General features: G+C 44.1%; 1 protein-coding gene across 2 annotated transcripts in view; it reads left to right on the top strand.

Moving 5' to 3' along the window:
• Fbxo36 (F-box protein 36) overlaps positions 1-12,251 on the top strand; it is a 63,766-nt gene extending 51,515 nt beyond the window's left edge. The window contains exons 3-5 of one of the 2 annotated variants that reach the window (XM_070015422.1): positions 2,096-2,268; positions 10,647-10,702; positions 11,884-11,964. In XM_070015422.1, coding sequence (XP_069871523.1) covers positions 2,096-2,268; positions 10,647-10,702; positions 11,884-11,917 — 263 coding nt within the window. In that variant the 3' untranslated portion in view covers positions 11,918-11,964. Of the gene's footprint in view, positions 1-2,095; positions 2,269-10,646; positions 10,703-11,883 lie in introns of both variants that reach the window. The other variant, XM_070015415.1, reaches the window with a different exon arrangement.
• The last annotated feature ends 304 nt before the right edge of the window (positions 12,252-12,555 follow it).

Raw genomic sequence — 12,555 nt, 5'->3', positions numbered from 1 at the left:
TGAGTCAGTATCCCCTGTCCAGTAGGTGAAACCCTGGCGGTTTGGGTTCTGCTTTCTTTTCTTTATCAGGGTCTCACTAAGTTGTCCAGGCTGGTCCCGGAACTTGTGAGTCCACAGGAACTTCCTGCCACAGCTTTGGTGTAGCTGGAACCCATATGCCTAGCTGTATTTGGGCTTTTTTGCTGCTGGAACATGCAGCAGGGCCAGGGAAACTGGTTAGTGTAGGTTTCCATGTCCTTGAGTCTGGTGCTTCTGGGCTACTGACACATTTGTCAGGACTTGAGGCACTTTTCCTCTTCAATCATACTGACTCCCATCCAGTTGCTAAGCCCCAACTGCAAAAGCTCCTTATGTCCTAGCAGGAACTATTTGCATAGGACTCATGAAGAGAGACAGGCTGAAAGCCAATGCTAGGATATGAGAGAACATAGAAAAGGATATGGAACAAAAAAAGGGAAAATTCCACTCCAATCAGAGCCCAGGGAGGCAAACTAGATAGAGAACTTGTAATCAACAAATTAATTTCTACTATACCTTGTTGTCTCCTTCTGTACCACCCACCTCCTGCCATTCAGCAGGAAGTAGCCAGACACCTGTGTTCACTCTTATCACCTAGGATTATGTGATAGAACAAATTAGCAGTGGGGATTTGTAATGGAAAATTTCTGTGTGTGTGTGTGTCAGTTGTGCTTTGATGTACCGTTTCTATCAGCATAAGGATTTTTTGTTGTTGTTGTTTTGTTTTGTTTTTGCTGGTCCTGGGCCTTGAACTCTGGGCTTAGGGGCTATCTCTGAGCTCCTTTTTTTTTTTTTTTGCTCAAGATTAGCACTCTATTACTTGAGCTACAGCACCAATTACAGCTTTTTCTGGGATTAATTGGAGATAAGCATTTCATGGACTTGCCTTCCTGGGCTGTCTTTGAACCACAATCCTCAGATCTCTTCCTCTTGAGTAGCTAGGATTACAGGCCTGAGATATTGGCATCTTGCTTGCCTTTACTCTTGCATGCATATAACTAGGTATCTATCAAAGTATATATAAACCTTTGTTGTTTCAGATGTAGGAATTCAAGAATCTTGCTATGTGAGTTAGTACTCTGCTTTCTTGACCCAGAGTAACTATGCTCCCTCCCATTTTTTTTTGGTGCTGGTCCTGGGACTTGAACTCAGGGAAGGCCTTAGGTGCTGTCCCTGATCTTTGTGCTCAAGGCTAGTGCTTTACCACCTGAGTCACAGCTCTACTTCTGGCTTTTTGGTGGTTAATTGGAGATAAGAGTCTCATTATCTTTCCTACTCAGGCTGGCTTTGAACTGAGATCCTCAGATCTAAGCCTCTTGAGTAGCTAGGATTACAGGCATAAGCCACCAACATCCAGCAACCTCTGCTCATTTGCATGCCATTCTCCACCCAGAGGTTTTAACTTCCTTCCAGCTGCCTATGCCAGGACAGACCTATCTATAGATGATCACTGTCCTCAACCTTCCAAAAACAACTTTCTGCTCCCCCCAGGATGGGGTGGGAACAGATGGGTTTTGTCAGGCCACTTCTCCATCTCTTGGTCCTTCAGCTTTCCAGTAAAGCCTGGTGTCAACACTTTTTCTCTCAAGTGATTGGCAACCAAAAAGCAAGTAATTGAAGTTGTATCCAACATCAGTTGAAGACAGATATCTCTAAAACATCACACCTGCCAGGCTCCAGTGACCACATCTGTATTCCTAGCTACTTAGGAGGCTGAGACCTAAGGGTCTTAGTTCAAAGCCAGCCACAGCCAACAAATCTGAGGGACCAATCTCCCAATAATCTGCAAAAAGCTTTTAGTGGATGTGTGGCTCAAGTGTAGAGCACCAGCCGCAAACAAGGGACAGCTGGAGGTCCTGAGTTCAAGTGCCACTACCATCACCAAAACAACAGCAGCAGCAACACTCTTCCGGTCCTTGGTTCCAGAACCAGCTAGGTGACAATACGAGTGACTGCAAGTTCACAGCACTCTTGGAACCAAGTGCATTGAAGCTTCCTTCCCACTGGTTATTATAGTATCATTGTTACTGTGCATGATAAACAACCATGTTGGTTTGTTGGTTTCTTTGACTTACAGTCCAAATCGCCTTAATATTTGGTGGAAAAATATTGGACTATGTCTCCAATTTGTGTGGAGGTAAATTCGACTTCCTTGAGCGGCTCTCAGACAAATTGCTCCTGAGTATCATTTCTTACCTGGACCTAGAAGATGTTGGCAGGCTTTCTCAGACATCACACAGGTTTGCAAAGGTAACAGTCTGTTCTTTTAAGTCTATGGAATCTGCCCTGTGTATTCTCAGAATAATAAAAAAGATATAGATACGTATGGGTGGCTCACACCTGTAATTTTAGCTACTCAGGAGACTGAGATCTAAGGATTGAAGTTCAAAGCCAAACTGGGCAGGAAAGTCTGTGAGTCTCTTATTTCCAATTAACCACTCAAAAACCAGAAGTGGCACTGTGGCTCAAAGTAATAGATTGCTATCCTTGAGCAAAAGAGCTCAGGGACAGCACCCAGGCCCTGTGTTCAAACTCCACAATAGACCAGAAAGAGAAATTGCTGGCAGGTCTTGGTTTTGCTCCTGAAAGGAAGTGGGAGGTTTCAACAAGTACCAGCAATTACTGCAGTCTAGCAATGTTCACTTCTACTAGTTCTCCTCTTCCTCCTCATCCCTTTTCTCCTCTTCCTCTTCTTTTTTTTTTTTCTTTCTTTGCCAATTCTGGGCCTTGAACTCGGGGCCTAGGCACTGTCCCTGAGCTTCTTTTGCTTAAGGCTAGCACTCTACCACTTGAGCCACAGCACCACTTACAGCTTTTCCTTTGTATGTGGTACTGAGGAGTAGAACCCAGGGCTTCATGCATGCTAGGCAAGCCCTCTGCCATTAAGTCACATTCCCAGCCCTCCTCCTCCTCCTCTTCTTTTTGGCGGTTAATTGGAGATAAGTGTCTCATGGAAATTTTCCTGCCTGGGTTGGCTTTGAACCATGACCCTCAGATCTCAGCCTCCCGAGTAGCTAGGATTACAGGCATAAGTCACTGGCGCCTGGCGATATTCACTTCTTACACTGAATAGTTACCTATCCTCCATGTTTTACATCTGCTCACAACATCCTGCCTTGAATTTAGAACAGATGTGAAACTATTCCACAACTTCCTCCTAAAATCAGACTTCTCCCAGTGTTCCATTCATCCCTAAACCAGACAAAGATGCAAGCAAAAGTGAACTAGAGACAAAAATAATTGTAGGCCAATTACAGTACTGGAGCTTGAACTCAGGGGTGTTGCTCTCCCCAATCCGGCACAGCACGACAGGATACTGGAGCCAAAGAACAGAGAGAAAGAGTTAAGCATGTGGGGACCAGCAGAGACAAGGCTAACCAGCTCTTGAACACTGGATTCCCATAAGCAAACCTATTTATTTAGTTTAGTACAGGGAAGGTTACCATAGATAGGTACATGCAGAAAACAAGACATCAATCTATTTTGTTATAACAATCATTGACGTGAAACAGAGTCTGTGCACATATTGAATAACTGGCTCCCTAATAACTGGCTCCAACTTAGATATAACTTAGATATCCATTCTGCTTTATCTGTTTCAGCCTTTCCAAGATCCAGTTCTCAGCCTTATGAATACTGATGAGGCGGCCTGTCAACCTCTTAACCTTTTCCTGGTCATACAGCTCAGCTTCAGAGTTCTCTACTCAGGGCCTTCTATACACTCAGCCTGATTGCTTGGCTGGTACAGTTCCACTTGAGCCTTGCTTCCAGCCCTGTTTTCTTGCTAGTTATTTTGGAGACAGAGTTTTTCAAACTTTTCTAACCAGGCTGGGTTTGAACTATGATCCTCCAGATCTCAGAAGTTAGATCAAACTCTTTAATGAATATAAAAAATATACACACATGTATGCATACACATGTATATAGAAGTTGATTATAACTGTGGGACTTTGAAAGGACCAGGGGGAGAGGGAAGACAGTGATGGAGAGTGATGGCTAAAACAAAAAGGAAAAGAAAGAAAGGAGAAAGTAAAGGAAACTTTATTGTGTATAGTTGAAGTTTTCAAGATGATGTGTTTACATTCACCAGTGGGGAATGTCTAGCCTGTGGACCATACAGGGCCTTCAAAACTCTCTTACAACTTCTTACTGGCCTGGCCTCTTCTGCCTGTACTGATAATTTTGTGTGGCCTTTGAATGGTGTATTTTAACTATTCAAATGGCCCTTGGCAGAAAAAAAGTTCTGTGCTCCTGATTATAGAGAACAAAATGGCTACTATACACATTGCAAAAATAAATAACCAATCAGTCAATAAAATAAAGTCAGGTTTCTCTAGGTGGCTGATTTCTGCCCTCAGTGCCTTTGAGGAACAGAATTATTAGAAGATGGAACACGGCTCCAGGTTGATGGGTTTTTCCATTCATTCCTATTATCAAGCCAAGTTATATCTGAGCTCCATTTACCTGTGATGTCCCTCTGCAAATTACTTTCATTTAACTGCTTATATTTCAATCTGAGGACAAGTTTATTGCCAGATTATTTATGTCCATGGGCAACTCTTTCTGATCTGAGGGAGTTTTTTCTTCATCAAGGACAGCCTGTTTCCTGGATCCTCCTAGATTAAGGGAGCATGTAGTTCAGATTTTTAACTCTTTAATTCCCCCCTATACTCTCTCTCTCTTTCTTTCTCTTTCTTTTTTTCCTTCCTTCCTTCCTTCCTTCCTTCCTTCCTTCCTTCCTTCCTTCCTTCCTTCCTTCCTTCCTTCCTTCCTTCCTTCCTTCCTTCCTTCCTTCCTTCCTTCCTTCCTTCCTTCCTTCCTTCCTTCCTTCCTTCCTTCCTTCCTTCCTTCCTTCCTTCCTTCCTTCCTTCCCGGTCGTGGGGCCTGAACTCTGGGCCTGGGTGCTGTCCCTCAGCTCTTCAGCTCAAGGCTAGCTAGCACTCTACCACTTGAGCCACAGTGCCACTTCTGGCTTTTTTTTTCTTTTTCTGCTTATGTGGTACTGAGGAATTGAACCCAGGGCCTCAAGCATGCAAAGCAAGCGCTCTACCACTAAGCCACCTTCCCAGCCTTATACCCACTTTCTATACATTAGTTTCTTCAAACCAAGCCCATTTTTTATACTTGCGTTTGTGTGTGTATATGTGCATGTGTGTGCGCCCTGGGAATTGAATTCAAGACCCGACACTGTCCCTACACTTTTATGCTCAAGGCTAGCACTCCACCACAGCTCCATTTCTGGCTTTTTTTTTTTTTTTTGGTGGTTAATTGGAGAGAAGAGTAACATGGACTTTCCTGGCCAGCCTGGCTTCAAACTGCAATGCTCAGATCTCTTGTGTGGTTAGAAACCAGAGCTCCTGAGCCTGCAAAATACAGCCCTGAACAAAAACTTTTTTGACTTTACACTTTTCCAATATCTTTTCTGAAAATGGTTTATACAGAGTTTCGTTCTCAGCAGATCAGCTTTATCTTTCTGATTTATAATCCTAGATAAAATAGGAAAAGTAAGGATGATATAAAGAATTTTTCTTGTGTATATGTGTGCACAAGTGCATGTATGCACATGTGCACGTGCCTACCAGTACTGAGACTTAACCCCAGGATCTCGAGGTTACACTTAGCTTTTTCTCTCAAGGCTGACTGTTTAACAGCATGTCTGGCACAGAGTCAGCTCCCAGTATATTGTGGTTGTATGTTGCAATAACTTTACTAAGTCTAGGGCTGGGGCATAGCACAAGTGGCAAAGCACTATTTTGTTTGTATTTTTGAAAAAGGATATTGATTTCCTTCATAATGATGAGATTAGAAATGTTTAAAAATTGTATTTTCTAGTTGCTGGCAGACATATCACCCTTGGTCATATAATCTCTGTACCTTGGACACATAGGGTAATATAAGACACTGATTCGGTGGGTCTCTGGGATGAACAGGACTGGCCTTGGAGTGCATGTAGTGTTAGCTCTCAGTAGAGGACAGATATCCATTTAGCACAATGCCACCAGCAATCAGGGTCACCAGGCCACCTTTTCTTTCTCTAACTCCATGTTGACCCAGTCCTGTGGATGGTACCAGGGATGAGGAAATGAAGATTTGAAAGGCTTGATGGTTATAGTTTTTGCATAAACAAGGAAATGTCTCTCAGAGTTTGGCTAATCTGAATGGCAAACCCTCCCTCCCTCTCTTTTTTCTTTCCTTTCTCTCTCCCTCTCTTCTTTCCCTCTTCCTTCCTCCCCTCCTTCCTTCTTTCATTTTTCCTTTCTTCCCTTCCTCCCTCCTTCTTTCCTTCCCTCCTTCCTTCTCTCTCCTTCCCACCCCTTTCTCCTTCTTTCCTTCCTTGCCTTCCCTCCCTCTGTAGTACTAGGTTTGAACTCAGTTATTTGCTGGACTAGTACCACTGCCATGTCCCCATCCCCCAGGCTGAGTTTTCATCTTCACTTGCACAGCAGTGATGACCAGAAAGCTGCAGTCCTAGTTGCTCCTCACCACAAGCCTTATGAAACACTTATCTTCTCTGAGTCTTGTTTCGCCATTTGTAAAAGGAGAAGTTTCACCTACTAGTTCTTTGGACCTCTCATGGTTCCTGTATGTTAACTTTGTACCCTACTACCAGGGGGTGCTGGGTCCATGATGAGCCATTTGAATCAAAATGGGTAGAGCCCACTTGGATGGATGCCTTGTGATTTCAATCTGCAACTGCCAGGCCAAAGAACCTCAGGGCTTGGGAATCTTAGATGGGAGTAATTTATAGACCAATTTATGAAACAAGACAATTTCAGACTAAATTGTGTTGTCATAAATGGACATAATGCTAGTTGAGACTTTAGCTGTTTTGAAGTTCTTTCCTTGACCCTCAAACCTTGTTTTCTCCCATCATCTCTGTTATACAAGACACATAGATATCCTGAAGTATATTGTGCTAATAATGAGATGGTCATTCACATTCATGTTAGAGTGCAGCTATATTGAAGGAGGTCCAGATCTGTAATGGTTGTTGCCTTGATGTTTATGTGGAAAGGATCATAAGCAGCTTTGCTTTATGACACTATTCATGTCTCTTTGTAGTTCATTTGTTTTTCCTATTCAAGAACTACAGAATTTAATGGTAGCAAAGTAGTGTGCCAATCCCTTCCTGTTCAAAAGCCAGGGTGGGTCTTGGGGAAGTAGAGCTGAGGCTTGTGGCTTTCTTCCCCTGCCCCAGGAAGAAGTGAAGACTTGTGAGAACAGTGCAGGACAGAGCAAAGGCCTGGCAGGGGTTGGGTGAGTGGGACATTTGGCTCTTTGGGATGGGGGTCGCTTAGGTTCTGAGAGGCTGGGGCTGGCCAGAAGAAGTACTGTGATGGCTATCATCAGGGGTAGCTGTGGACACATTCAGTTCTCCCTCAGACAGCTGGAGGAGGACATTTGATTCCTTGTGCACAGGAGGGGTTATAGCGTGGAAGGACAGCCAGGGTCCCAGAGTGCAGGACAGTCAGGCTTTCATGGGGCACCAGGCCAGCCACCCAGCTTGGTCTCTGAAAGCTTAGCTTCACCCCTTAAGGACAGTGCTGTTGCAGCCCATAGGGCATGCACTGGCCAGAGCTGGTCTCACTAAAACATCTGGAATGGACTGTACTGGTGAGTCCAGTTGTCTTCAGTCTGCTGCCTACGATCTAGAAACTTCTCTGAAAGGAGGATCAGCATTACAATTGCTACAAGGCTTTAAATGCAGCTGACATGTAGGCTGTTTCATTCACATTTCATTCTATCCTTATAGCAGATGTTGTAATTCTTTAACTGAATCTTCCTCTTTTTTTTTTTTTTTCCCATGTTGATCTTGGGTTTGAATTCAGGATCTGGGCATTGTCCTTGAGCTTTTTTGTGCTTAAGGCTAGCGTTCTACCATTTGAGCCACAGCTCCACTTCTGGCTTTTTTTTTGGTAGTTAATTGGAGATGAGTCTCTCAGGTGCTTTCCTGCCAGGCAGGCTTCAAACTATAATCCTCAGATCTGAGCCTCCTGAGATCTGAGCTATGATTACAGGTGTGAGCCACTTGGCTCTCTGAATCTGCCTTTTTCAGTATTATCTTGTGTGGCAAATTTAGGTTCTAAAGAAATGTCTGCTTGAATAGATTAAGGATAGACAATTGGGTTCTTAAATTCATCTAAATGACAAACTGGAAAAGAGAAGTACTTCCTCTGGTGTTAATTCAGGGAACATGAATTAATCAGTCATATTAGTCTTTGTCTACAAATATATGGCTCAATGATGTAATTGTATGTGTAATAGACTTCTAATTTTCCATCCTGTGAACTATTATTGGCTGTTCGGACCTCTCCAGATTCCTGATCATAGCAGCAGAATGTCCATGTGGGGGCTAACTGCTTACAGGGCCTTGTTTTCTAGTCCTGTAATAGAATAAGTATAGGAACAGGCTGTTCAATGACCATTTCCTGTTTATTAAGTACATATATTCCAGGGACTCTATGTGTGCGCGCGAACGCACGCATGCATGCACACATACTGGTCCTGGGCTTGAACTCACGGCCTGAGCCCGTTACTGAGCTTTTTGTTCAAGGTTATTACTCTACCACTTGAATCACATCTCTACTTTCAGCTTTTTGGTGGTTAATTGGAGCTAAGAGTCTCATGGACTTCCTTGCCCAGGCTAGTAAAAACTGCAATCCTCCAATTTCAGCCTTTTGATTACAAGCATGAGGCACTTACTGGTCTTTATTTCCTCTCTACTCCTTACAGGGAATTTTTTTGAAACTGGGGGTTCTTGCTTGGCTTTTTCATTCAAGGTTGGTGCTTTTAGCCTGCACATGAGCCACACCTTTATTCCAGATCTTTGCTTGTTAGTTGGATTTGTCTGCTCTGGCTGTCATTGAACCTTGATCCTCAGAGCTTAGCCTGAGTAGTTAGGATCATAACCACTGGCACCTAGCTTCAGTACCAGGAATTTAATTTAGGGCTTCATCCTTGCTTGGCAAATACTTGAGCACAACCTCAGTCCATTTGCCTCTCTTGGGTTTTGAGATAGAATCTTATGTATTTTACACAGGCTGTCCTGGGACTGCTATCCTCCTAACCTTTGCCTTCTGATAGCTTGTTTAAAGGCATCTCCTACTACATCTGGCCCACATGGTTTAAGCTTTTCTAACTGTTTCTAGGCCCAGATTGCTCCCTTGCTGCCCTTCCTTTTTATCTCATTGTGTGGCCAATAGGTTCACTTAGCTGTATTACAGCTATCTCAGCTTCTAACACATCAAAATCAGACCTCGATTTTCTCCCATACATGGGCTACTCACATGCTTTCTTCTCCAAGTCTCATTATTTCCCATCATCAGCATAAGTAATATTGCTCAGGCCAAAAAGCTCATCCTTAATTCTTGTTCCCTAATTCTCCTGATGTAACTCATTAACCACATGGATCCTTCAATGTCTACAATCTGTCTACTTCCCCCATCTGCACATGCCCCACACAGTCCTTCTACTCATAGTGGTGCTTTTTGATCCAGCAATATTGGGATTTGAACTCTGGGCCTTGCACACTCATACCACTCAAGCCACAACCCCAGCTCCCCTTTGCCCAATATTTTGAGACAAGGTCTTCCTATGCTTCCTGAACTGGCTTTGAATTTATGATTCTTCCTCCTCAGACTCCCAGGGGCCAGGATGACAGGCATACACCTTAACACCCAGCCTATACTGCTTCTTGACAGCAGTTTTAGCCTGGCTTTAGAAAAAGCCAGGGCCTTTCTCTCTCTTTGTCACAATTCATGTTTCTTTAGAGGTTCAGGGCTAAAATCCCTAACACCCCTCCCCTCCCCTTCCCCCCATCTCTCCACTCTCCCTCCCTACCTTCTTTCTTGTTTTTCCTTTCTTTCCTCCCTCCCTCCCTCCCTCCTTTCTTTCCTTCTTTCTTTCTTTCCTTCTTCTTTCTTTCTTTCTTCTTTCCTTTCTTTCTTTCTTCTTTCCTTTCTTTCTTGCCAGTTCTGGAGCTTGAACTCAGGTTCTGGGCACTGTCCCTGAGCTTCTTTTGCTCAAGGCTAACACTCTACCACTTGAGTTACAGTGCCACTTTCAGCTTTTTTCTGTGTATGTGATATTGTATATGTGGCATTCCACCAAGTCACGTTCCCAGCCTCTTCTCTCTGTCTCTCTCTGTCTCTCTGTCTCTCTCTCTCTCATCTCTCTCTATCTCTCTCTCTGAATAGAGTGCAATTGGATTCAGCATTGTGGAATCGGAGTTTTTCTTTTTAATCAGGCCTATTTACTTCTAATATTCACGTAGTAGCATTGCCCCTAAAAAGGAATTTTAAGGGATAAAAATAGGTCAACCTGATTTTCTTTCTGTCTGTACAGTAGGCTCTCTCTGTTCCCCTAAACAGGGATATCTGCCCTAATCCATAACTAGCTGATCTCGATTCATACTCTCGGAGGGGCCTCTGAGCTTCTTGCTTATTGATCTATTTATGTCTGCGTGTAAAAGATGCCAGCTACCTGGGTGACTTAGGCATGTCCCTACAGAGGAAGGATCCAGAATGGGCCCTGATACCACGAGTACAAAAGAACTGTGAGCTACCTAATGTCCCCAACTGTGCTTCACTCTCTCTCCACTTCTGGATTTTCACATGTGACAACCACAGAATAGAAGAGATGCAAGGGAAATGAGGCTGGTGATTAACTTCCTCCATTGGCACAGGTAATTGGAGCCAGGACATTGTACCTCCTTGACCCATGTGGAATCCTTCTAAAAGCACCTGTCTGTATTACCTGGGGTTGCCACCATGTGACACCAAATACCCTAGCACCTGTGGATATTCACATTCTTGCCTCCACTTACCTTACGAACGTTGGAGGTAACAAATAAATGTAATCAATACTTAAGGCAAGAGATTGACCACTGGAGCTACAGCCCCAGCCCCAGCTTTCTCCATTTGCTAGCATTTACTAGCAGAAGGTTAACAAGAATAGCTGACATAATTAATGTTGTTGGCTGAAAAGTTGAAACCCTGGATAAGTGGAAGCTGAATTTTTGTAGCTTAGAACATGGCAGGAGGACCCAATCTTGTCCTGCAAAATCGCCTAGGGCTAGAGAGGTCTTGGCAAACTCTAACTTTGTGATCCTTGATAGAGGCCCCAGTCCCAGAAAGCACCTCCCTGAAGTCGTCTTGCACAAGCATGCCTTTCCCTGTTCCTAGACAAGACAGAATCCTTTGTTCTTCTCTGGTGCTTGTTGCCATGTCCCACATGTAGAGAACTTGGGGCAAAACTTGTGGATGGAATATTCTAGACCTGGGTGGTGGTGGTGGTAGTGGTACAATCCAGGGCTACTTTCTTCCTTTGCTGTAGTTTACCCTAGTAGCTCCTAGTGAACGAAGCTGTCAACTTTGCAAGCCCAGGATTCAGGAAGAAAGTCTCCACCAGGGATACTTGGGGTGACTCAGTGGTAGAGCATTCACCCCACACATGCAGGATCCTAGCTTTGATCCACAGCACTGCAGATATCAACCAAACAAAACTCATGATTAATAAAATGGCACAACTTACCAATGTCCCCACCAGCACTGGGGTGGTGGTGGTGGGGAGACAGATTGTTGTCAGCTTCTGTTGTGTGGGTGATAAATGCATGCTGTGTGGCCATACTTTCTGTGCCTGCTGGTCTCTCCTATCCTGAATGAGATCGACTATAGATGTTTATGTATTTGTGTCTTTCCTAAACGAAGAGTCAGAAAAAAACTCCTGTGTCTGGCACTTTTGTCTTTCACATGGGATCTTTCAGTGTCTGTCCTGTAGGCAGCAGGAACTTGCTAGCTACTATGTTAAGTGAAAACATCTGAAGCACCATGTGCTCTAATCACATCTGGCTCTTTCTGCCCACAGCTGTGCATGTCGGACAAGTTATGGGAGCAGATAGTCCAGTCGGCCTCTTTCCCCATCACGCCTGACATGAGAGCCCTGGCCAAGGACCAGGGCTGGAGACATATATACCTCACCAACAAGCTCCAGCTCCAGCCGCCGCTCAACAACAGAGATGGGCGGAAACAGAGACGGGGAGGCCAAAGGGAGAAGCACCATTAGGGACACTTTTTCCTGTGGGCAGGGAGATTTGCTGATTCTGGGAGTCATTCAGATGGCATAGAACGTTTGCACACAAACGCAACAGAACCTGGTGGCTCCGTGCCATGCTAGAACCATAAGAATGTTCCACTGTGTGTAAACAAGCAATAAAGGATTCTTAGCATCTTTTCATTAGATGTTTTATCTAGGCGTTCAGAAGGGACACTAGGGAACTGCTGGGACCCTGTCATAGGAGGCACTACAGGTGACTGCAGCCATCCTCCTAACTTTTGGCTCTGATTTTGTATTCAGACCCTCACTCACTTCCTGATGCTTAATGAATCTATCACTTCTCAAAGGGATACTTATTCCCCAAAGGAGACAGACCGCTATTACTGTGTCATAGGGATTTGAGGTTTTGTTTTTGTTTTGCAATACCAGGGTTTGATCTCAGAGCCTGCTTGTGCTTGCTTGCTTGGTTTACTCAGCTGGCAT

The sequence above is a fragment of the Dipodomys merriami genome, unplaced genomic scaffold (assembly GCF_024711535.1).
Source record: "Dipodomys merriami isolate MVZ:Mamm:240054 unplaced genomic scaffold, mDipMer1.0.p SCAF_1, whole genome shotgun sequence".
NCBI lineage: Eukaryota > Metazoa > Chordata > Mammalia > Rodentia > Heteromyidae > Dipodomys > Dipodomys merriami.
The sequence above is the reverse complement of the archived record's forward strand: the minus strand, read 5'-3'. Positions and strand labels throughout refer to the sequence as shown.